The 23,170-nt window shown below is 40.1% G+C and overlaps 1 protein-coding gene across 1 annotated transcript; it reads left to right on the top strand.

Annotated features, from left to right (window-relative positions):
* The first annotated feature begins 7,238 nt into the window (after window positions 1-7,238).
* eve1 (even-skipped-like1) lies at window positions 7,239-22,950 on the top strand. Its single transcript, XM_072368631.1, has 3 exons — window positions 7,239-7,242; window positions 7,979-8,220; window positions 22,285-22,950. The coding sequence occupies exons 1-3, from the start codon at window positions 7,239-7,241 to the stop codon at window positions 22,768-22,770; spliced, it is 732 nt and encodes a 243-aa protein (XP_072224732.1). The 3' UTR covers window positions 22,771-22,950.
* The last annotated feature ends 220 nt before the right edge of the window (window positions 22,951-23,170 follow it).

The following is a 23,170-nucleotide window of genomic DNA, read 5'->3' as shown; positions in this document are numbered from 1 at the left end:
GGGAGAAGTAAAGCTTAAGTAAAACAGAATATACTGAAGGCAGAGCTGCTCCAAGGAAGGTAAAGCACAAAGCTTTGAACTACATGATTAAAGGTCTGATTTATGTCAAAGAAAAAACAAAAAGGATCCTTAACAATTTAGCTAACATTCCAAAACTGCTATGAGCAAAGAACATTATTACGAAAAAAATTATGAAAGAAAGGGAGAGTATCAAAGCTGATCTTGGCCTTAGGCCAAAGCATGCATGCATGGTAACAGGGATCAATCTCCAACCAAAGACGACACAAGCACGATGCTGTGGCACTGCTAAGGAAAAAGTTAGCAGCACAAGGCCACAAGGCTCGCCTTGTAAGACAAATAAAATAAACCTTTGTTTTTAATTCTAATTTGTATGAAAAGTTGCCATTGTATCACGGTATGTTGGAGGCAGCTCTGATGTCACACTGTTGGTACCACATGAAGCGTTTCTGATTCAGCTGGAGCAGAAAAACTTCATACTGATCCTGAACTGTCTGTGGATGGCTCAGCATCATGAAACACAGCCACTGGTAAGAATTAAAGAGAATTTATTATAAAGTATCAAGTGAGAATTAAGTCAGTTATGCTGAAATTTTATCTAAACTCTCTGAGATTAATTAAGAGAGGACAGACAATATTTATCCCAAACATGTTAATCAGTTGGTCATTGAGAAGAAACTGCTTTCTTCTTGCTTTGACTGCTTTCTTGATGCTGTGCTGCTCCCAAAATAAAATCTGACCACAAACATTTCTGTCCTGCAGCAGCAACACAGGAGCAGAAACCGCAGCGGAAGAGTTTGGCAGAACTAACATACAGATGAGACTAAGTCTCACCAGGGGGGTGGATGATACAACAGTTAATCATGGTTATTTGTCATCTGTTGTCTTGTTCTGTGTTGGCTTGTGTTGTGTCTGTGTTGATGTGTTCTCTAAAGTGTTTTCCACAGAAAAAAAGTTGCTGTACAGCAGGTTGATGAGTATTCTGGTATTGTCCTAAAACATGGGTTATATCAACTGGCCAGTTGTTTTGTGTTTATTTTATTTATTAGTTTTTTGTTTGTTTATTTGTTTTTGTTTGGGGTTCATATGAAAACTTAAATGGACACTAGGATTGAACCTGTTAAAAGGCAAGTCTTGAGTGTAAAACACTGTGAAAATGACATGCTGCATTGTTGTGCTGCTCGGTTCTCTTTCCTGCTAACATCCACAGGTTAGATTAACTGCATCAGCAGCAGAACCACTACAGGGGTCCGTTTCACAAAGCAGGTTTAACAAACTGTGAGTATAATCCTAAACTCTGAGTGGATCAACTCTGAGATAGAAAACTCTGAGTTTTCGGTTCCAGAAACGCTGATTTGAGTTCGTTTAATCAGCTCTGAGTAGTTTCACTTTAAGCGTGCGCCACAACTATCGAAAGCCGGCATCAATGGATCCCCGATTCGACGAGTCACCAGGGCAACGGGGAAGAGGAGGACTACGTTTTTCACCAACGTCGAATTGGAAAAGTGAATGCGCTCAAACGGCGAGTTTCAACACATATTTAGAAAGAAGTGCAACACGCTGCAGCTGCAAAAGACGGCATGGGAGAACGTTTCTGCTCGGGTCAGTACATAAATTTAAATGTAGTCCTTTGAAATCACAATAATATTACAGGGGAAAACTGCTTGAATGGTAGTCTATTCATTTATTTAATTTAGGTGCAATCCCGCGGGGGAGAAGCGCACTTGGCAGAAGCTAAAGATGAAATAGAAAAACATTGTTCAAACAGGTCAGACCTCAGCATGGAGGCACCTCCATTTGTTCATGTTTTACACTGTAAAGTAAATATTAAGTGGCTATTTCAGTGTACACATAAATGTCTTCTCATCTATATCATGTTCTGTTCAATAATTTAGCCTATTCAAACTAACACAGACTTCTACCAACAGAAAGAAGACAGATGCCCGTAAAACGGGTAGTGGCCCAGCACCACCACCTCTAACGGAGGCAGAGGAGCTGGCCCTAAACCAGAATATTGGAAGGCCAGTGGCTGAGGGGATCCCTGGAGGGAGCTCATCATCTGAATCCACCCCCTTAGACACAAGTGCCTTTATAAAATGTAACAGGTCTATAGATGTATTTTTGTCAGCCTATTCATACAAATATGTGTATTTCTTTTCTGTCTTTTTTTCTTTTGTTCCAACAGATTCTGGTGGTACTATCTGCCTGGTGGAGCCCCCTCACGCCACAACAGACCTTGTAACTGTAAGGAGGCAATACTCCAAAGATTTTACCAAATTGTTGTTTAAGTGTACTGAAACATACCACTCATCTGGGGTGAACAGGATGAGGAAACTGTGTCTGCTGCCTTTACAGAGGGGGACCCAGAAAGGCCTATAGAGGTAACATCTTCATATGTTACTGATGGTTCTCTTCCCATTCACATTTTTTAACATTCTGGTTGAATATAGAGTGACATTTAGCCTACACTGAAGTATAAACACATTCTCATCCTTTTTTCTTTTTTTTTTTCCCCTTGTCCTGTTCAGCATTATGGCAGCAGAATTGTAGTCTGAATACCTTTTATGACAAACAGATTTGCTTTGCCAAGGGAAGTTTTATAAATGTAAAGCTCCCCTTGATGCCCATTTATTTATTTCTGTTTACAATATATAACATGTAATAGAACTGAACCGGACCGGGGGACAAGGAAAGAAAAAGAGGAAAGAATTCCTCTTCTTTTTCCTTTTTCAGAACAAAAATAGAAACAAAAACCAGACAACCAGCTGCTACACCTGTAAAAAAAACAAAACAGACAACAATCCATGGTCTCTGTTGCGAATCCAGCCTGAGCGCCACCAGGAGCACCTGAAAGCAGACAAGCGTTCTCATCCTTTTTAACAGAGCATGGCTGGATAGCAGCAGGAGGGTCCCTCAACTTCTACTGCACAGATTGATACAGTGAGATGGATGTGCAGGAAACACCAGAGGTTCATTCTGTGGAATTCATGTACAACTGTATAATTTAATGTCTTCCTTATGTATTCCCAGTTGACAGTAAAAGAGGTTTATAAAATTCATCTGCTGAATTTTTTTTTTTAAAGACAATAAAGAAATGCTCTACTTGGACTGCCAGATTAGGATGACAGATCTGGAAATTGAAATACTGAAACATAAGTTAGAGTTGAGTGCATGGTCACAGGTGAATTATGTTGATTATGTTAACTATTGGAACATTCACTGAACTAGCTCTTGTAATTGTTGGAAATAAAGAAGACCAAATTAAATTTGTATTATCTCTTTATTTGACTGCTGTAGTGGTGGTGATGATGGTGACTTAATCTCTAAAGTAATTATTGCATATGCTGTCTCTGACCGCCCTGCATGCAGTTTCCTTGCGCAAGTGCTCTGCATCTCCGACATTGTACAAAGAACTTCCATTTGCAATGAAACGCAGTGCAACACACAATATCTGCTGGGATGTGAGATCATGGCTATGGCTGGTAATGTTGCAAATGTAAGGATGGATTAGGTTATGTATGTAAATGATGGACTGTGATGTGAAACGGTACTGCTCAAAAAGATAATTGTCTGGAAATGCTAAAACATCTGTCGGATAACCATCTCCCGATTAATATCTAATTCTCTGCGCAGTAATGCTGCACCTTCATCCACGGGATCATTGTCAAAAGGACATTCCGTGAAAAGTCGCCTCCGACTGTGCCTAATGGACTTCTACAACTAGAACAACTGGGCTACGCCAATACTCGCCTGCTGACTGAATGAATGAGGAAATCAAATGGCGTGTGTGGCTGAAAGAGGGCAGAGACAGAGAGAAACTTGAGGTTTACTGTGGAAAACCTGATCCTGACCAGGTTAGGTTCATAGAGTATGTTACTACGGTAACTGACAGAGAGTTTAAGTTACCTCTCTTTCTGAAACAGGCAAGAGTTACCCCTCTTTCTCTGGTTTGAGTTACCTCCCTTTATGAAACGGAAAACTCAGAGTTCCCCTCATTTCAGGGTTAATAAACTCAGAGTTTTCACTAAACCTGCTTTGTGAAATGGACCCCAGGACTCACAGCCAACTGACTGACAAGGGAACTAAAGTGCTAGTAACCTCTCCTTCCAAGTTAGCTCCGGACCAGACTGCTGAACTGAGGTTCAGCCAGAAGGAAAACCAAGCACCAAGCAGTGACAGGATTGGACCAGAACAGACTGAGCTGCACTACACGACTCGGTGCATGGTTTTCATAAAAATAAAAAATAAATCACTTAAAAAGAAATTGTCAGTTATTACACACTATTGTATCATTACTCACCATCATTTCTCAACAGGGTGATATGGTCATTTTCACATGTCATGGTTAAATGTGTGTATTGTTTTGTGTTTTGTGACGTTCCTCAATGTTCCTAAGGATGTTAGGTTGTTTATTGTATGTTATTAGGTTTCCAGAATACTTTTTGTGTAATCATTTGGTTCATTCCTCTTTCATTTGATATTTTTGCTGAATCATTTTAAGTTTACCAGTTACCAATCATGGCCAATCACACATATGTCCATTACCATTGGTGTGAATCAGCTGCTCGGAGCGTGACCTTAGGCACTGTAAGGTAATTAAGTGGCCGGTCGCCAAGTGGGAATGGGGCCATAGGAGAATTGTCCCGTGTATCAGCCAGCGGGTTTTTCGCTCCTATGCGCTGCGAACAGTGGATGATCCTGATGGTAATGTTAACTGCCTTAAGTAATGCTTGAGTTTCAATATTTTAGGAACTTTTTGGTAGTTTTGTTAATTATTGTCAGGAGTTGTGATGTTACTTCTGGGTGAGCAGGGCCTTGCCACTCTACAAGGGTTGGGTGCCACATACACACAGAATAATTTAAAGAAATATTAAAACATTTATACATATAGTCCTTGCATATACGTAGAGGCGTGATACATTTAAACTCATTGCAGAGTTATGATCAGTTGAGTAATGAAGGTTGAAATATTCTGGGAAAGAGGTTCTGTTCCCAGCATCATGATAAACACTCCTGATATAGAAGGTTTAGCTAACACATTTGTTTTACTATTTCCATATGCATGTGCAATGAAAACTTGCTTGCTGCTGATAAATGCAAACGCTTACATATAGACACTCACATATAGAAAGTGTTGATATATTAAAATCATATCAAAAGGGACATAACAAAACTCTCCTGTCTGGTTGGGCTGCACCTCAAGGTAGGTGTAGCACATTTGCACTTGCAGTTTGGGGACCTGCTAAATTGGCTGCCGCTAACAGGTGTGACACAATACAGAATATAACATTCCTACCTCATTTAGTTGACATGATGAAATCATGTCAAAAGAGGGAAATGTTACAATTGGCTTTGTTCTTAGACATTATAAATTCATGTTCTGTATTTTACCAAATAACCTATGTTTCTAGTTTGTACTTTTCGACTCTGCTCATACAACGCAAAGGTCAGATAAAGCGTTTCTATTAGGTCAGATAGGTCTGGTACATTAGATACACGCCTAAAACAACACACACACACACACGTTGTTTATCACATCCAAAATACATGACATAGCCTGTGGTTGACCTGCCACTAAAAAACTGGCCAATTACACTCTGTCGAGTGTAAGTACAACCTCTGTGAGATAAAGGTGAATATAAATATGAGATGTTTCCAGATATCGGGGCTGGGCTGACGGATTTCCTGCGGGAGCTCTGTCACTCCGAGTCCAGCGCTGCCATACTTTACCTCTGACCACTAATAAGTCATTTGTTTAACTTAAGATTTCTCCAGCTTATTCTTGGGCTTCCAATGAAAGAATCAGGCTAATGGTGTAATTCCTCTTAAACAATTAGGCTTCTCAGAAATGACTTAATAAACCTCTTGTGAAGACAGTGAAAGAAGAAGTTTAGCCTACAGCTCTTCAGTCAAAGATCTGATGATATGTAGTGGTGTTGGGCGGAGTACACAACTTTACAGAGTAAACCTTCATATTTTTCAGTCAACCATACCCACTTCTTAAGCTCCTCATATGTGCATAAAATGAAATTCTGCTGCAGTCAATTTCTATTTTCCTAGGGAGATAAAGCTGCCAATTTCAACCTTTCTCTGGCTAGCACTACTTGCTCTCTGTGGTTGGGTTGGTTTAGTTCTTGAATAGGATTTAGGTTAATAATTTCATTCTGATGCTCCCTTCTGTTAAGCAACAAATGATAGCTGACAATACGTATATACTGCCGACCAATTTTGAGTGTGAGTTCACTCACTTATCCAGTACAACATTACAACAATGGTAATATGATATGTGAAACTAATCAAGCACAGATAAAAGTTTACAAATGTCTCAGTTTATTCTCTCTGCAGAACCTGATTAAGTTTTTATGAAAATAAATTTCCTCCATAACAGTAACTCCACCCCGGCGTCTGTCTGTCTCTGTTCGAGTTGCTGGATTAACAATCAGAGCAGATTACAGTTATAATAAACTCCAAAACACAGGTCCAAGGGTCAGGATCTACACGGATACAGCTTATATGATGTGCATATGCTCACTTCTCCCTATGAGTCTCCCTGCAACAGTTTTTTCTATACTTGGGGGTAACAAAACATTAAAGTGAAAAGATTTAAAAGGTCTATTTTCCCTTTTTATATATCTTTACATACATATTTTTTGACATTGGGAAAGCAATGATTTGCTTTCAAACCGGCAGACATCAAACAGGTGATAACAATGAGTGTCTGGCTGCTGTCTCTGTCTGTGCGTCTTTAATTCTCCATAACAAAAGTACAAAGGCCGAGACGGAGACCGAAGGCTTTATTTCTTAACACCTTTAACACCTCTGTGGGCTGCGGCGCCTATGCGTGGTCCATCTGGAGAGCTTAAGGTCTGTGGTGGGGAGAGAGAGAAAAAGCAGGAGAGCACGCTAAGGTAGCGGAGCGTGAGCTGGAAGAAGGGACGATAAGACAAAACATCTCACCTGAGTCTCTAAAAAACTGACTGATACGAGTGTGTGCGTGTATGTGAGTGTATCTCTGTATGTGCTGAAGGGTAAAGGAGAATGTGTATCATGTCAAGCATCTTCGCTTGGCCTTCCTGAAGCGGAGCAAAGTCTGCAGCAGATTTGAGCAGATGAACCACCGACTTTAAAGGAAGGACTGTTACTATTATTGTTGTTGTTGTTGTTGTTATTGTTATTGTTATTAATTACACTTCGGACACCATAAACACAGAAACGAAGTAATGCGTAAGTAAATATGAAAGATGTTTCCATGAAAACTTTGCAAAGATTTATTTAGCGTTGAAACGTTTCTGTAAGATGTACGTGTTTATATATGTATATTTATATTTTTTCTGCTATAATTTATTTATGAATGTGTTCAGATAGAATTTATTTATGGAACAGCAATGTGGTCCCAAGTATATCACGATAACAACAGCCTTTGACGGTTTACATGTTGTGACTTATGATCCGACTTATTGGATCCTCCTTGAAGATTTCTTTTGCTAGCTGTGCATAACATGTGTTTACAAGTTTGTCCAAGAAATGTACATACTAACCTACAGAATGTTAGGTATGTTTCAAGTAGAGAAGCCACACTCCTCTTCAAAGCAATCATAAAGCTGTTGGACTTGGGATTTGTGTTCTGTGAATGAAAATGACAGACGGAGAGAACTGGGAATGCATTTAGTTTTTTTGTTTTGTAGTCGGAACATTTGTAACCCCCAGACAAATGTATGGTGTGGTTCTGACTTCAACTAACATAATCAGTTGCAAATTACCTCAGAAACAATTAGAATGAAAGTATAAAAGTCTTTTAGTAACAATAGAGTGTTTTGAAGCGTTTTTTCGGCAGTGGAATAGGGCCTGAGAAATCAACAAGCAAGACAGTTTTTACATTGATCTTTTCGGCATATCTGGGTACTCAGTCTGTTGCAGAGTGTCTGACTGTGTGTCTTTGTTTCCACATGTGCCCTGTCAGTGGCGGAAGGCAGACAGACAACAGTGCGTGAGGCTTCCATTGTCCTTGATCCTCGCAGTGAGAAAGGGGGGGGCTCTCATCCGCGCCGCGTCTCGCTTGACCAAAGCAGGCGGCACCGCACTGCGTTCACGCGGTACCAGCTGTCTCGCCTGGAGCAGGAGTATGGCAGAGAGTGCTATGTTTCCCGGGCCCGGCGTTGCGAACTAGCCACGGCGTTAAATTTGCCTGAAACAACGATAAAGGTAGGCCCACTGTGGCTGGTTAAAGAAACTATTACTATGTCTCATATGGTGCTCTGAGCCAAGCACCAGCTCACCGTATGCCCCAGCAGACAGGCAATGCCCTCAGCAAATATTTGATATTATGTTGTGTTATTATGCAATGTTACATTCAATTATTTAATATCTTTATTTGACTTATCTGTTTAGTTGTTAAAAATTGTATATTTTAAAGAAATCTGTGAAAATGCAATGTCTGATTAAAATATTGAAAGTGAACAGTAAGGCCGCATCAAAACTATATTGACTGCACAGTGTCGATGGAAATTGATATGGCATTTACCTGAAAAACAATAGGTTGCCTGTTTTACAAAACTAATTTCAGTATTGTAATTTTTCAACCATTCGTGGAAAATGTTCTCAATTCTGTCTCACGAATATCATTTATTATGTACATAAATACAAAATAAATCTTTGAACATGTGCTGGACAGTCATACGCACACAACCAGCTGCTGAAATATCCCGCAGTTCCAAACCACCTTGCCTGTGCGCGTTCATGGTCGTTTGCACTCAGAAACGCCCTATATGGTAATACCACACCCCTGTAGAAATCACATGGAAATTGCTTAAAGAGAGAGAAAAAACAGCCAAAACAAAGATTACGACTGAAAACAACAACACAAAAGTGCAAGTGCAGATGATTGATATTATTTAACAGCAAACTGTCTAAAGAAAAGAAAGAACAAAAGTATATATGTCTTTTCTAAACATGAGAAAAGACATATATATATGTTTTTAAATGAAAAAAAAAATTAAAAAAAATGGTTTGGTATCAAATCCAATTCCATAAAGCGTGGAACGGTACACAGACATCTCCACAACTAGAGGAGAACAGAGCTCAACGTCATTGCACGTACGGTTCTTCCCCGTTTCATTTCAGCATGATCTTGATTTGTCTCAGGGAACTGAATGTATTCTGGGCCCAAGAAAATGACAGCGTCCAACAAGGATTACATAATCCACCTCAGTGATGACCTGTGTCAAACTCACGCTGAGAGGTGCCGGTTGCCAAAATGAATATAAGATAAAACACTTGGATATGCACCGAAGAAGCTGTTGTGTGATTAGTATCCGTTTGTAAAACTGGTGTTGTATGAAGGTGTTTTCCCGTCGAAATACGTCTCCCCCTTCAGCTAAACCCCATCCAAACGGCTCCCGAGTTACTGTACTCTTACTGCGGAGCTACTATGGAAAACATTAAGGTCAAAACTCTTCTTCGACGATTTTAAAAATGGAAATGACATGCAGCTTGAAATAGAGTAAAAAGGGCCTTTCTTGTCTTCTTGTTTTTTTATGTCCTTATAGTTTCAACTAACTGCTGTTTGTTCCCCATTTTTTGTAATAATAGATAATGAAATGCACTCAATACTTTAAATAATTGTTTTTACTTTGAATGCAGACTTTAAGAGGAAATGTTTATTCAATCGTGAAACTTTTATCTAAGCTGAATATGCTTAGATATATGCTTAGCCTGGTTCCTTTTTCTCCTTCATCTTAATTTTTGGAAGAACGGGTATTCTAGGAGAAAATATTGAATTTTTGATTAACTTAATTCTCACAAAATCTTTCGGGCTTTATTGTTGTTTCTGTCTTAAAACATCCCTTTTTACCTAACAATAAGTAAGTGTAGAGATCCTCATCCTGCTGGGACGTGCACCACCAGATACCATTCCCTCTGTGTTTAGAAGGAAAGTCATACATCTGTAAAATTCATGCTGCTGACATGTTACAAGATATAAGTCCTGAACTTTTCATTCTTCTATGTCTTAATTTGTTCACAGTAGCAGAGGGAACACATCCTGATGGCTAGGAAATGCATAATCTAATAACATCTCCCCTTTGCTTAAAAGAAAGAAAAAGAAATTCACATCTGTGAAATTCATACTACTGATTTTTTACCATACAAAACATAAATCCTGAACTGTAATCTTTCAATGTCTTAATTTGTCCGTTATAGCAGGGGATATAAATCCTAACGGCTGGCGATTTCCCTTCAAATACCATTCCACTGCATTTAGAATAAAGACACATCTGTGAAATTCATGCTGCTAACTTGTTACCTTATAACATACAAATCCTGAAATTTCAATCCTTTATTGTCATAATATGTCCGTTATAACAGATGAAACGCATCAGGATTGCTGGGAAATCAACCATGAAATACTGTTCTTCCTGTTCTTTTTATTTTTCTAAATGGAAGCTCATACATGCATTGAAATCATGGACCTGACTTGTTACCGCACAGTATATAATTCCTGAAATATTCATCCACCTTTGCTATAATATGATGGTTAACTTCCCAGCCATTGAGATGTGCATCCCTTGTTGTGGAGGACAAAAAGCAGTATGAGAATCTCAAAACCTATTTTCTGTAAGTGAAGAAGTGATGTCAGAAGACAAAAATGAAAGTACAACTTTAAAACATTTTCTCTTAGAATTCCAGTTCTTACAAAAATTTAGTTGAAGAAAGAAAATATGACACATGACCAGTAGCAAGGCAAACGCATATTCAGCATAGATAAAAGTCATATGAATGAGTGCAAACATCTACAGCCAATGAGGAATTTGTTATCGTATTCAACTATGCTTGCAGGTGCCATAGTGGGGCGCTGCTGTACCATGGTTTGGTGTCTGAGGGCATATTTGGATGCACAAAGGATCCTTATTCCAGGCTAGATGTGTGCAGTTGTGAACCACAGGATGTGTCTGGGAGGAAGTTGTAGATATGGTTGAGGGATAGCTCTCACAGCTGGATGTTGCCAGCAAGCTGTAGGGGTTTGTCTTCAAGCCGGTGTAGGTGTCATTGCTGTTTACATGTTAACGTCTGGGGGTATCCTGTGTGTCTGCATGCAAACGTATACGTAGATGGGACTTTCAAATGTGATGAGTGTCTTGGTCTGACCTGACTGTATGGCTGAAAAACCACCAAAATCCAACAGTTATATTGCTTGTTTGGTAAGGTTGCAGGAGAAAGCTTCTTTTTTCTACAAATAACATGACAGCACTGCAGTAAACTTGCATCTGAAGAAACAGAGCAAAAGCACATGTAGTTTTCTTCTATAAATCATCAAGTAATTACACACACATGCACAAACTTGACTTAGACTCTGACAATGAATGACCTAATGAAAGAAAAGGTCAGATTATAAACCAGCAGCTAAAATGCATATTAGATAACACATCACATCAAGGCTACAGCAGAGGACTGACAATTCCTGTTTTACAGCTAACAATAGTATTTCTCATAGAATGAAAATAAAAGAATAAAATAGAATAAATAGAATAAAAGATTACTAGTTAGGTTGTAATTTAAAAAATAGGGAAACATCAAGGAGGGTGAATCATTTTGCAAGCACATGTATCTGAAATTGATGAATGCACAGCCTGTACAGTGCCTCTCCTGTGTGGACAATAACATGAAGGAGATTAAAAAAAAAAGAGACATAGAGAACACTAGAGAAGGCTATGAGACAATATTTTTCTTGAAAATCTTTGTTTTCTTTTTATAAATTTCATTTGAGATGTCTTCCACAGCCACTATGTATGACATTTCACTGCTGTTTTCTGTAGTACTCAGTTACTGCAGATAAGAGTATATTGGGACAATTGACAGTGACAAAAAAAATGGGAAAAAAGTTTTTTCTGTTTAGTTTTATAGTAAATTACGTTGACTCTCATTTCGTGTAAACCTCATATCAGGATTACTATGATAAATGTGTGTATGCATGGTCTGGAAAATACATGAGGTGCACACAGTCCTACCACACATTCCTTTTGTCATAATTGAAGTCGGGGAAAGTGGAGCCAGCGAACAGTCTCAAGGCACAGACACAAGAGGTTTGGGTTATAAGAGAAAGGTTTATTTACAGAGATGAGGTAAGTTAAAGCTGAGTTGACAGATATCTCTGAATCCAAGGCTCTGGGTCTGTTAAAGGAGACAGGCAGATGAGTAATGTTCCCGTGAGTCAGAGTTAATTATATGTCTAGAAGGTGACCAAGTCTTTCCTACTTTTCCTAGATGGTGGTTCAGGCCTTGGGGGAACAGTCTGGTGCAGCTGGCAGATAGACAGAGAGTACAGGAGCTGGTGGAGTGTGGACAGGCAGGTAGAGAGCAGATAGGCATGTGAGTGGTGAGTGACAGGCTGGAGGAGTTCACAGGACTTTAGGTGAATACAGGCATGGGATCAGCGGTTGATCCAAGGCTCACTTGCAGCAGCACACTAAAGGACAAACAAGGCAAGGTAAGTACAAGACGAAGAATATTCTCTTTTCAGATAAGTAAGCCTGACTGTTCACCGTGGCAGAAACAATGATCTGGCAAAGAAATACTGTCACCTCCAGTCTCTTAAAGTCAACAGTGATTACCAAATGCAGAACAGGTGAGTAGAGGGAATCCAACATTCGGGATAACCTGTCCGACATCTCCACTTGTGGATAAAGCAGAGTAAACCCCACTAAACACCAAACTAGCCAGCTGATTATGACACTTTCTTTATAAATACTAATATGTCAAGAGGAAAAGGCATGTGCATGGTTTTTGTTTATGCATTTAGTCCCAGGTGTTTTAGATGTTACAATTCAGATTCTTTGTCACAGGTACTCCCTGTTTTCATGGCCCAGGTACTCCAGTGTACGCGTATTGCCATTGGGCAACTTGTGGTCGTGTCCCTGGAACTCCCAGTCATTATGCTCAAATGTACGCGTATTGCCACTGGACAGCCTGTTGTCATGACCCTGGTACTCCCTGTCATCGTTCCACTGATACTCCGATGTACGCGTATTGCTTCTGGACAGCCTCTGTCATGCCCCTGGTATTCCAATGTAGACATATTGCCACTGATGGCAGTTGTAGTTTTGAATGCATGCCCCTGTTACGCCAATACTTGTGCATTGCCACTGAACAGCCTCTGTCATGTACCCTTGTACTCCGATGTACGCATATTGCCACTTGACATCTGGTGATGACTTATAGTTTTGAGTGCATGCCCGGTGTACTGTACGTGTATTTCCACCTGATTTCCACCTCCAATGTATGCTTATTGCTACTGATTAAACTCCTGGTTCTTCAACGTACGTGTATTGCGACTGAATGGCTGTTGGCCGTGCCCCTTGTACTCCCTGTCATTATATCCCTGGTACTCCAATGTACACGTATTGCCACTGGACAGCCTGTTGTTGTCTCCCTGGTACTCCCTGTTGCCGTGCCCCAGGTACTCCAATGTATGTGTATTGCAACTGGACAGCCTGTCATCATGGCCCTGGTACCCCTCATCATTTTGCCCCTGTTATTCCAATGTACGTGTATTGTCACTGGAGGCCTTTCGTCATGCCCCTGGTACTCCAATGCATGTGAATTGCCACTGGACGGCCTCTGTCGTGTCCCTGGTACTCCCATGTACAAATATTGCCACTGATGACACCTGTTGTTATGAATGAATATCCCTGGTACGCCAATGTGCATATTGCCACTTTACATCTGGTGATGACACTTATAGTTTTGAGTGCATGACCGTTGTACTCCACTGTACACATATTGCTGCTGATGAAACTTATAGTTTTGAGTGCATGTGCCTGGTACTCCAGTGTACGTGTATTGCCACTTGACGGCCTGTCGTCGTGCCCCTGGTACTCCGTGTCGTCATGCCCCTGGTACTGCTGATCCATGTTCTGCAGGCTGAAGCTTCCAACTCCCTTCTAGAGCTACTTCCTGATAGGAGCAAGCCACCAAGACAAAACCTACTTTATTTTACTCTGTAGCATCCAGAACTTACAGTCTGTAAATCCGGTGTTAAATTCCAAAGGGAATCCCCTAAACCCGTCTTAATTTGCTGAGGGTCATGAAAAGGTTAGGCGTCCACCGGCAAAGCGTTTACCTATATATATGAGTAGGTGTTTTAACATTAACATAATCTGTCCTAATCCCTGGCTAGAGCCTGATCTCCAGGTGCTAGTGTGGTAGAATGCAGCAGCACGGCTCTTGCATGACTTGTGCTGGCTCCTCTGTCCATTTGGAACTATAAATTGTGCTTTGAGGTCCTTTTAAGTTGGGTTTTTAGTGTGTGTGCACAGGCAGTAATGCTGCTCTGTTCCTTAGCCTTGTAGCAGGCTGTGTGTAGGTCATGGCATTTGGGCCAGAGTATTTGTGTACAGATTGACCTTTCTGAGGTATGTCTTTGTTCTAAATTTGCTCATTGGCTCTTTAGCGGTGACAACTTGGCTTCCTGCTTCACCTTCCTCCCTTGTCTAGGGGAGCTGTGCTTCAACTCCCAGGTATGTATATGTTCATTTAGGGTATGTGATTTGTATTGTGGGCACGTGTGACGTGTTTTTTCTTTTTTTTTTGGGTGTTGTGTCCAGGTATTGCCAAACAGGTTGGTCCATTTCTATCTATTAACTACATGCTATGAACAGGATCTGAGGAATTTTACTTCAAATGCTCAGTACTAAAGCTCTGAATTGGAGTCTTTGTATTGGGGTTTATTTGTTCAAATGCATTGGTTCTCTTCGGGTACTACCATCTTAAAAACATGCATGTTAGGTTAATTGGTGATTCTCAATTGTCCCAAGGAGTGAGTGTGAGAGTGCATGGTTATATGTCTCTGTGATGGACTGGCAACCTGTCCAGGGTGTACTCTGCAACTTGCCCAATGACAAGTCATCCAATTCAATTATCCAGGCTTTTACTTCTCTTGTGTATCTAAGGTGGCTATAGCTCAAGAGAGAGAGAGTAGTTGTATATCATTTGGAAGTTTGGTGGTTAGATCCTGGTTTCCCAGGAACACATGTCAAAGCAAGAAATTGAACTTCATGTTGCCTTTGATGCATCCATCATTGTGTGAATGCTTTCTAAAGCTATCTATAGCTAGCTAACCTCTCTCCGTGTTGACTTGATCTTGACTCCATGGGAAATACTGCCCCCTTATGGCTTATTGTATATTTACTTACTTAATGAATATGTATTTCATGTGGTTGACCTGGGTTCAACTCCTGACACCACTGCATGAAAGGTACTACCTCCAGTAGGGGTCCTTAGGCAAGACCCCCTTACCGGGGGCTCACACCAAAAGCGTTGTGAGGGACCACAGCCGCTCACGACGCTCACAACCTGCCGCTTGTACTTCTTCTGCCACCGGAAGCGGCCAGAGAACCCGGAAGCGGCTAAAGGGGCGGGGCTTATATGTATAGCAACTAGCATATATATAATAATCCATCCATACATTGGTTCCCTCTTTCACCATGGATATACAGCCTTCTTTGTGTTTCTTTGTGTTTGCGCTCTGCCGTTTTCCGCCCTTTTCCGCTTTTTTCCACCTTTTTTTCGCCTTTTTTTCCCGCCTTTTTCCGCCTTCGGAATCTGTATCGGCCCTAATTGGCTGTCGTCGCGTCACTCCTCATTTGCATAAAGTTGAGCCTTTCTCAACTCTTGAAGCTCACGACGCTGACGAAGCTCACGACGCTGACGAAGCTCACGAAGCCCACAACGCATCGCTCACAACGCCGGCCGCTCATCGACGCCAGCTTACATTGAAAATGAATGGCAGCTGGCCGCTCACGCCGCTCACAACGCTTTTGGTGTGAGCCCCCGGTTACTCTAGCTGCCTACTTGGGATGTGACTGTAAGTCGGTTTGGTTAAAAGCTTCTGCAAAAACATAAACATTTACTTATAGGTACAGAAGAAGTCATTTAATTTGTAATTAGCCAGGGCATTACTAAACATACTGAATATACTTACTGTAGCGAACTCAAGTGGGGAATTTAATACAAACTTAAGATTTTAAATGACTGCAACATTCTTTTGTGGGGATGGTGAGTGTGGAAATACTAGATGGGGGATTCTACATCAAAGAAGAGAAATTTACAACCACCTTTGCCCACAAAAGCATTTTGGGGGAGTTTTCTCAGCCCCTCTTTCCACAGACCTGTGCCATAAATTTAGATAAATGCATTAATAGCTTAGTGCTAACTAAGCTGAACAAACAACGGACCCTCTCAGGAGAGTATTGGGGCAAACCAGAACAGGACCCCTCCGACCCTATATGGTTCAAAGTAAACAATGGTGACAGTTTGCCCTGACTCTGATTCAAGCCAGAGACAGCCGCTGCATGGACCTTTCAAAAGGATCTCACCCAGAATCACTTTTTAACTGAATCTTGAAACTGTATTAAATGTGCTTTGTATCTTTGTACAAGTTCTTTCATGTTCTCAGTGATATCACAAGCTGCATTTTAATACCTTTTTCATGATCGTACGTGGAACGATACAGAAGATATTATTATTTTGGAAAATCACTAATCATCCTATGGAGCCACATTGCCCCCGAGTGGTCCGTAGTCCTGAATAGTTAAATCCAAAATTAAGTCAACAACTTGCATATGACATGTGACATTTATATAAAATAATGCAACTATTAACCAATGCTTCAGCTGTTTCTTATTGTATTCTGTGTTTAACACAGATAAAAACAACTATAACACAAATAACATTGGTTGGTTCGTTATTCATACTTCATAACTTTACAGATATCCATCTGAATTTTGAGACTTATAACCATCATGTTATGTTATGTTATGTTATGTTGTTTTTATGTCATTATATCCTAAGTTTATGCTATATCTTTCCCTTTATATCTTAACAAGTTATGGTGTTTTAGAATCCTCTGAACAAATGTTTATGAGACGGAGGAATGCAGGAGTGGAATTGCTTTGAGGCAAACCTCCTTGCAGGTCACCTTACAAAATACGCCAAGGCAGACGTCACAACAGTTTCAGGCATACCATTGGCTGAAAATGTAGCGTAGGCCTACGTCATGCCCCGCCTCCGCAAATCAAACTCCGGAACCCGCGAGGAAAAGTTAGTTATTGTCCGGTCATGGCATAAGATCGCATTCTTGAACAGAATATGGACGGAATATTGAAAGAGAATATTGAAGGTCCAGATCAGTAGAGAAGATGAAGAGCAGAGAGCTCGAATTGATGGAATGAGAGTCTGGCGGAGAGTCTTTGAAAATGGCAGGAGAGGAAGATGAGATGGAAGAAGAAGGTCCGAACAAAGACAGAAAGAGAAGAATGTAGTAGAAAGATACATTTTGCGTTTTTGTTCGTCCGTCATCCTGTCTCCTCTCTATAGCACGTTTTAAACTCTGCTGCTGCAGCATCCTCACCTATTTTTGATCAGAAAAAGGAGCCAGCGTTCAGCTTGTAAACCTTTTTGTCAATCTTTTGTGAATTTAAGTTCACCTCATCAGAGTTGGTCAGCAACGAAAACCAACTCGACCCTTGGACAGTTTTATCATTATTTGCTGTGAATTCAGACACACTACCCCGCTCGTCTTCAAGCTACCAGAAGGAAGGCTTATTCTCCGGCGCAGGAAAGCGACCGGTCCAGTCCCTGCAAGTCAACCACAACGAAGGCCGCGAGACGCGGAACAGAGAGAGACCCAGTGGGACCCGCTGGCGATGACCTGTGGTTCGGAGCTGACCTAACCGTAAGATCTGCCCTGTTCTTACATTTCAGATGGTATGCGGTGGGTGTCGAGAGAATTCGCTGTTAAAAGGATAAATCAACCCAAGTTGTTAGCTTTTAAATTCAAATAGTAACACAACGCGACTATTTGAATGATTCCGGTATCCATCCATCCCCTCCCCTTAGTTCTTTTTAATTCACTAAGTGTTTATTATATAATCATCCATATTCAAAGCATTTCTCCTGTTGTCTTAAGGTTCATGTCTTTGGTCATGTCATTTTAATAAATAGTTCATATATATATATATAAAATCAACCGGCTTTTGTGTATGTGTTCTTTACGCACGTGTGAGTCCAACAAAACGAGAATTCACGAGTAGCGACTATATGAGACTGGAATTTATTAGTTATTAATTAATAATTGATGTTAATTTAACATAGCAGAATCGTAAGATTCTGTCTTTTCCTTCGATTGAAGGTGGTGCCCTAAAACGAGGTTAAATAAGGCTTATTCAGATAGTGAGAATTTTCAGATAAATCCTTATATCTTATCACATCACGCTACGTGTGTCTGCTATAAATATATATTGTTGGTGCCTTGTGTGCCAGCGATATATAATTTGGCTACATTACATTCAGTATATTTAGTAATGCAGTAAATCTTTGGTTGCATTACAAGCATTATAACATTGAGTTTTATTATCAAGGCATTTTAAAGATGTGTCATTCAAGCCTCTTACAAGCCAGTTTTATACAAATTACAATCCAATTAAATCTAATTAAGTAAAATCCAAATTAGCAGAATTCACACAATGCCAATAAAAAAAGAAAAAGTTGCCCAGCTAAGCAAACCAACAGATGACATCTAATCTCCTCTTTGATTATATCCCTTTTCTTGAGCATGCACAAGGTGACAATAAAAAGGAAAAAAGGAACACTTTTAGAAACACAAGAAAACTGAGGTAAGCCTGCAGTCTGAGAGAGAAGTGCTCTGCTGAGAAAATAAAGAACTGTGAGATTTTTAAGATATGATGGAGCTTGGTCTTGGAAACTATCTAATAAATATGAGCTGTGTGGTTTTTCTTAATTCCAATAACACGTTTAAGCCTCTGTAATAGAATGTTATAATCGAGCTTATCAAATGCAGCATTGAAATCTGCAGGACAAGCACAGACACTAGAGGAAATCTTTCACCAGTGCTGTGCTGTTTCTGGGCTATGAGGTGCTCTGAATTCTTATGGAAACCCTTCAGATTATTTCAGTGAAAATCATCAAAAAGTCTAGCTGCAACAATTTTCAGTTTTCATCGGTGTGTAATTTGCTGACATTTCTGGATTAAGGGTGAGATTTTTAAGCAAAGTTTAATTTTAGCAACCTTACAAAGATGTGATTTGTAGTCTGTCAACAAAAGTAGATCCTATATCTAAGTGCTAATCAATTAATCAGAAAACCTTGGTTGGGATTGGATCTAAAAAGAAAAAAACTTGATGGTTGAGATGACGCTTTAGTTGTTAGCTCAGTGAGCTCAATGGCACAAAAGCAGTCTAAACACAAATCAGGTTCTACATGCTTCTGCAGCTGTTTTACTTGATGATACATAATTTATAATAAGGGGACAGATTCCATTAATTTTCCCCTTGATAGAAATAATTTTGCTGATGTGGAAGCTCATGAAGTCATCACGACAGAGAATTCTTGGTCTAGTTTCTCTCATGATCTGTGTTTTTGCATTCTGTTTTTTCCTGTCTTTTGAGTTTTCTAGTGCTTTTGTGGTTTTATCATATCATCTTTTGGTTCTATGTTCTGGGCTTTCACAGTGGTGTGGTAGTTAGCATTCAGTGAGGTTACATGGCACTGTAGAAATCGTATTAATGGCTAAATTACAATAAGACTGATTTATTCAGTTCATATACACTCCTTGGTCTGACAAAAAATTGGACCAGATCAGGTTGCTCGCAATCGGATTAAGACCCCGAGAGAACTCGGTTGATTGTCACAATAAACGTGCTTGTAGACGGTGAAGCACGTGGTGAATTGAATTCAACGTTCTGCTCGAGATTTTTTCCTGGGATCGTCACCCGGAAGTCGAAGGACATGATATTACTGTTGTTGTCACCGCCGTTGGAAAGAAATAAACAACATGATGGAGAATGTGATGTTGTGCATAGCGTTTGTGCAATAAGCATGCTCATCACAAACGAAATGTAGAGGGACGTAGCTTCATCTTGCTCTTCGTTCGCCATCTTTCTCGAATGCCTGAGTCTGTTGTTGTTGGTGGTGGTGAAGATGTCAACCAAAAGTGGCTCTATTACCACTAGTTGAAATGGGTACAGCGCCATATATCGTACTGGGGTATGACATGCTTTGTGCCAATGATTCGATTCATTCCCAGCCATATATCAAAGGATAATTGCCCATTCTCATAAGGAGCATAACCCAAATATAGCTATAATCAAGTTAATCTCACCATGTAACCCCACTGACTGTCGCCTCACAGCAAGAGAGTTCCTGGTTTTAATCCAAGCTGGGGCTTCTCTGTATGGAATTTGCATATTCTCTCCAGGTACTCCAGCTTTCTCTCACCACCCAAAAACATGCACGTCATGTTAATTGGTGGCTCTGAATTGGCTCTAGGAGTGAGTTTGAGTGCTTATTGTTGTTTGTCTCTATGTGGCCCTGTGATGGACTGGTGACTTGTTCAGGGTAAGGGGCAGGGTGCATCCCGTGCAGGGTACACCCCTGCCTCCTACCCAATTACAGCTGGGAAATGCTCCAGCCCTCCCGCTGTGTTTGATTAGGCAGGTATAGAAAATGGATGGATAGTTCTATATTCTTAGTTTGCTCTCTTTAGCTATGGTTTCAGTCCTGTGTTTAGATCTGGTCATAACTCTTCCTCAGTTTCCTTGTCTGGTTTCCAGCTCCATTTCTGTAGCCGTCTTTTATTCAATCAATCACAGCTGCTGTCATTTACCCATCAGTTCCCTATTCCCCTCTTTCAGTTTTTGCAAGATCCTTGCCATCATCTCCTTATGTTTATGTGCAATTTGTGTTAATGTTTCCTTTCTCAGTCTGGTTTTCTTATGGTTCCTTGGTTTTGTTTTCAGTTGAATTTTTGGAGACCTGGCTAGTCCATGATTTTTGTTATCGTTTTAGATAAATCAAGTTTAGTTTCCCTCACCTCAAGCCTGCTTCAAGTCTCCTTTTTGGATCCTTCTCAGCATAGTAGCCTAACAGTACTAAAAGGAAACCAAGGGTTGTTATTGATCTTTTCTTTCATTTACAAATAAAAAGCAGTTATAGCTTTGCAATAGCTTTTATTTATTTTACAAAAATGTTAGTTCTCAGTTTCTGTCAGACCTAGACTTTAAAGAAGACTCAGATGCAGAAGGATGACCGTTAAAGCAGACTTTATTAATATCTCCAACCTCCAACACTGAGTGATAAAATAACAAGTTATGAAAATGTTTTCTGTATAATCTATAAAATTTAATAAAAGAAAAAAATAATCAGAAAGGAATATTCTAATAAACAAAACCTCTCTGAATAAAGGAGGAAATGACCCTAAAAAGAAAAGGAAAAAACAACAGAAAATCACTCTGCTAAGAGGAGGACCAGTAACTATAAACTATAAACTCAAAATCACTCCCTGAGGAGGAAAACCAGCTCAATACTAGAAACAAACAAACTAAATGCATTCCTGAAAACTGCAGGCTCAACAAACTCTATGAAACGTTATCTATCACAAAGAAAATTACCCCAAAAGAGGGCTATCAAAAGGGCTATGAAACTTGACACTAATCTATGGAAATTACAAAGAAAAAAAATCACTCGCAAGGAGGCAAAATAATTCAGGCTTATGTATCTTGGAAAAGCAAAGCAAGGACAACTTTGACTGCGGCGGCTGGCTTGGGTGATCGACAGAATGAAACACTCAGGCACAAGACAAAGGGAGACGCAGACCACAAGACACATGAGGGCAATGGGAAACAGGTGGACACAATCAGGAATCAGGGAAGACCATTTGACTGGTGACTCATGAGGAAGAGCAAGTGACCTGAAACGAGAGGGGAGTTAATCTTTCAAAATAAAACAGGAAATGGCAAGACAAGACAAGACATGGAGACAGGATAAAAAGACAACTTGACAGTTTCTAAACTTTAAAACCAAATACTTCACCTCCATGGCTATTTTAAAGTTGACTTCTGTTATTTAAAGTAATAGTTTATTCAAAGTTGTTTGGGTAATTGACCATTGTTGTCAACCTTTCAGTTATTGTTTCTGGGTCAAATTGACCATCTGTAATAAGCATTAATGCTGGATCCTGAAATACTTCACATAGTTCCACAGCCATTCCTAGGATGCATTACTACCTCCACTCTTTTTAACTTTCTCCCATGCTATCTCTTTGTTTATTACCTTTTATCAGTCAAATTTTGTATTCTTATCATATCTTTGTTGTCCTCTTACACTTCATTCTTCAAATGTTCTTCTCTCTTTGTGTTGCTCCTTTTTCTTGTTCCTAACTTGCTGTTCTTGCATTTTTCTGGTCCTTACTCTCTCCAGGTTTGGTTCCAAAACAGAAGGATGAAGGATAAACGACAGAGACACTCCATGCCATGGCCTCACCAGCTCATTGACCCACTGGGGGCACTTATGATGGGCCATGCATCTCCACCCTCCACCCTGAGTTACTCCTTTATCCCACTTTATCTTCCCTACCTTCCTCTACACCACCATTTACCTCTGTGTCTCTCCTACCCAGCATCTCCAGCTCACAGTCCTTACAATGCAGTGATGAGGCAACTGAATCATTTTCACTTCCCCCAGAACCACAACAGACCCGGGCAGCTGACTTCAACAATCGTATCCCATCACCCCTCTGCCAGCACCATGTGCCATCCCTCCTCATGTCACTGCTTCCTCTCCTCCCACACGGGACAAGAACAACTTTTTAAAGCCAGAGGGGAGTCAGTAGAACTGAGCCAACCTGATGATCCTAAGGCCAAAAATCAGTCTACCTCTTTAGAGCAAAGGGGGGGGATGATGTGAGAGCTGATGAAAACTCTATCATGCAAACTGAAAAAGAAATGCAAGCAAATGAAAAATTATGTTTGCAATTTTCTTACCAATAACAAACACATCATCTTATCTTTCATTTCCAACTTTAACACTAAGATTCATGAATATTTGTTCTACTGACGTGTAACACACTGGGGAACTCAATCCTCATAAGTCACAAAAATGTATTATTCTCAAATATGAACTTAAAGGTTTAACTTATTTTGATATTTGATTTTACTATTGTATAAATTTCAGTAAAAGTGCAATGTTAAAAAATCATTTACCAGATAGAATGTTAATAATGGTTGGGGTTACAATTTAGGAGCAAGCAGCAAAGTTTTCATTTTCATTTTCATTGTTGATTGATAAAATGATTTGTAAGTTTGCC

The sequence above is a fragment of the Leuresthes tenuis genome, unplaced genomic scaffold (assembly GCF_036924035.1).
Source record: "Leuresthes tenuis unplaced genomic scaffold, fLeuTen1.0.hap1 SCAF_17, whole genome shotgun sequence".
Lineage (NCBI taxonomy): Eukaryota > Metazoa > Chordata > Actinopteri > Atheriniformes > Atherinopsidae > Leuresthes > Leuresthes tenuis.
This window is presented reverse-complemented; position numbering and strand designations above follow the sequence as displayed.

Bases quoted from the DNA above. Each gene is read 5' to 3' on its own strand.
- eve1 (XM_072368631.1), top strand. The intron at 8,221-22,284 runs GTAGGCCCACTG...TACTCTCTCCAG, and splicing joins TGCCTGAAACAACGATAAAG to GTTTGGTTCCAAAACAGAAG.